This window comes from Haplochromis burtoni, unplaced genomic scaffold (genome assembly GCF_018398535.1).
Source record: "Haplochromis burtoni strain Fernald_Lab_line unplaced genomic scaffold, NCSU_Asbu1 Contig_801, whole genome shotgun sequence".
Taxonomy (NCBI): domain Eukaryota; kingdom Metazoa; phylum Chordata; class Actinopteri; order Cichliformes; family Cichlidae; genus Haplochromis; species Haplochromis burtoni.
Genome location: NW_024583162.1, coordinates 42,935 through 45,282, shown reverse-complemented (window position 1 = coordinate 45,282; position 2,348 = coordinate 42,935). Strand labels below are relative to the sequence as shown.

At 33.5% G+C, this 2,348-nt stretch overlaps 1 gene segment (V, D, J or C); it reads left to right on the top strand.

Moving 5' to 3' along the window:
* The first annotated feature begins 1,330 nt into the window (after positions 1-1,330).
* On the top strand, positions 1,331-1,865 carry LOC102306508. The segment is given in 2 exon segments: positions 1,331-1,384; positions 1,474-1,865. Coding segments are annotated over 2 exon segments (360 nt in total).
* The last annotated feature ends 483 nt before the right edge of the window (positions 1,866-2,348 follow it).

Below are 2,348 nucleotides of genomic sequence, written 5' to 3'. Positions count from 1 at the left end.
CCTGTTTCCTGTCACTTAGTCTTTCTGAAAGACACACACTGTTCAACCTCTAAACGCAATATAAACTCCAGATTATCTTATTAATGCAATGGTAATGATGACAATTATTCAACAATAGCAGTAAAATAATTTCCCTACTCCACACTGCGTACAGAGTTGTCTTCCCACGCGTGTATTCATTAAAATCATTGTTTGACCAAGAGCTTCTGGACCATGGTGGTTTGTACTCTCCTTCCTCAATTCTTGAACCTTAACAGCATCATGGCAAGTTGAGCATTTAAGACTGATTTTACTGAAAGTCACAATGTGATGTAATATGAGAAGACATGAGGGTTTTGTTTTTTTGTTTTATCACACACACAAATGATGAAGTGCAGAAAACTTGAACACATAGTTGATCACTGTAAATAAACTGAAACAAGTCACACAAAGGACTAGTGGTTTGAAGAGTCCCCCACCCACCAAGTTTGTAATTTCCAGCATTGTGCCACGCCTCTTTAAGTAGATTAAAGTTAATAATCAAAAAAACATTTACCTGCACATCCTCTATAATAGCTATTACAACAGTATGTTATCAGCCTTCCATATGCCCTTTGATAATTCAGATCTCGTTCTAATTGTAATAGAATGATTCCTAAAAGAAGGAATTTCATTTGTTCTCTTCATGGTCACCTAAATGAGTTCAATTCATCTGTTTCTTCATGCTGATTACTTACTATTAGCACCTTTCCACAGAATCAGACATCTTTTATTTCTTGAGTAATTCATTTCCTTTTGAGGATGCAACATTCTATTTATATTTGTAGCTTAACACTAAATTTTAATAGAGCAACCTTTAAATGTGTCATATAAACCACCCCTACAACTCCCAGAACAATCTTCAGCTTCCTTGGCTTCTATAATAATAATAATCAGACTAATATAATAATATAAGAAAATATATAAACATATAAAATAAATAATATAATAATATTATATTTCATATAAATTGTGATATAATAATAATAATAATAATAATAATAATAATAATAATAATACATTCATCCAAAACAGATTTTTGTAAAAAAAAAAGAAAAAAGAAAAAGAAAGAAAGACAAGTGACTTGAATAAATATAGTGATATATCTATAGTATCTTTCTAACATTTATTGAATGAAATAAATTTATAGCTTCAATCAAACAGTATAAGGCAATTAAATAGCCCAGGTTCAATGAATAATGACTAAATGGCAAAGTTCACTGCAGCAGGTGAGGAGGAGTCAATGCAAACTCAGATGTTTTTCATTTCTACTTATAGCAGAGGGGATGACAGAGAGCAGTGGACTCACAGTTTAACAGTATGGACTTCAGAGCACAACTGCTGCTTTTAACTCTCTGTTGGACAGGTTTGTTTATTTATTTATTTTACTAAGTTGTTTTGACTTCATTAATTTACTAGTTTAGAAAATATGACAACTTTCCTTTCTTTTGTTAGGCATTTATGGTCAGACTCTAACTGAGTCTGAACCTGTAGTTAAAAGGCCAGGAGATTCCCACAGGCTGACCTGCACAGCCTCTGGATTCACATTCAGCAGCTTCTGGATGGGCTGGATCAGACAGGCTCCTGGAAAAGGACTGGAGTGGGTTGCCACTATCAAATATGACAGTGGTGAGATCTATCACTCTCAGTCAGTCAGAGGCCGGCTTACCATCTCCAGAGACAACAACAGACAGCAGCTGTATCTGCAGATGAACAGTCTGAAGACTGAAGATTCTGCTGTTTACTATTGTGCTCGAGAGCCACAATGACTGGAGGTGCTTAAAGAGCCATACAAAATCCTTCAGAATGCATGTTTGTAAAACACAAAAATAAAAATGATTTTTACTAAGCAGACAATGACTTTATACCTTTTTACTTTTTTACTTTTTACCAAAATCATGGCCTAGGCATCACTAACAGAAATAATCACATTTTAGTATTTTGAATAAAAGATGTTCCGCTTCTCCTCATTTCATTATTAGTAACAAATCTCTCTTTTTATAAAACGGTTAGCTCAGTGATGACTGCACCTTCTTATATGAATTAAGTTGTATTTCTCAATTTTAAAAAGAAACAACAAAGTATTTCTACTTTGTTGTTTCAAGTTTTATTCATCTCTTACTTTTTATGCAGCAACTTCATTCTGTACTTAGAAAAAATAAAAAAATAAAAAAATGTTTATCCTATGAGAGCACCAATGCAACAGGTGGGGTCGGAAAGTGTGAAGGCAAAGCACTGAACTGGAAGTCTGATCAGTGGGGTGGAAGTGCTTTTTGGCAAAATCATGATTTTTCAACAACAATTTTTATCCTTTTTCTTTGCATTAATCT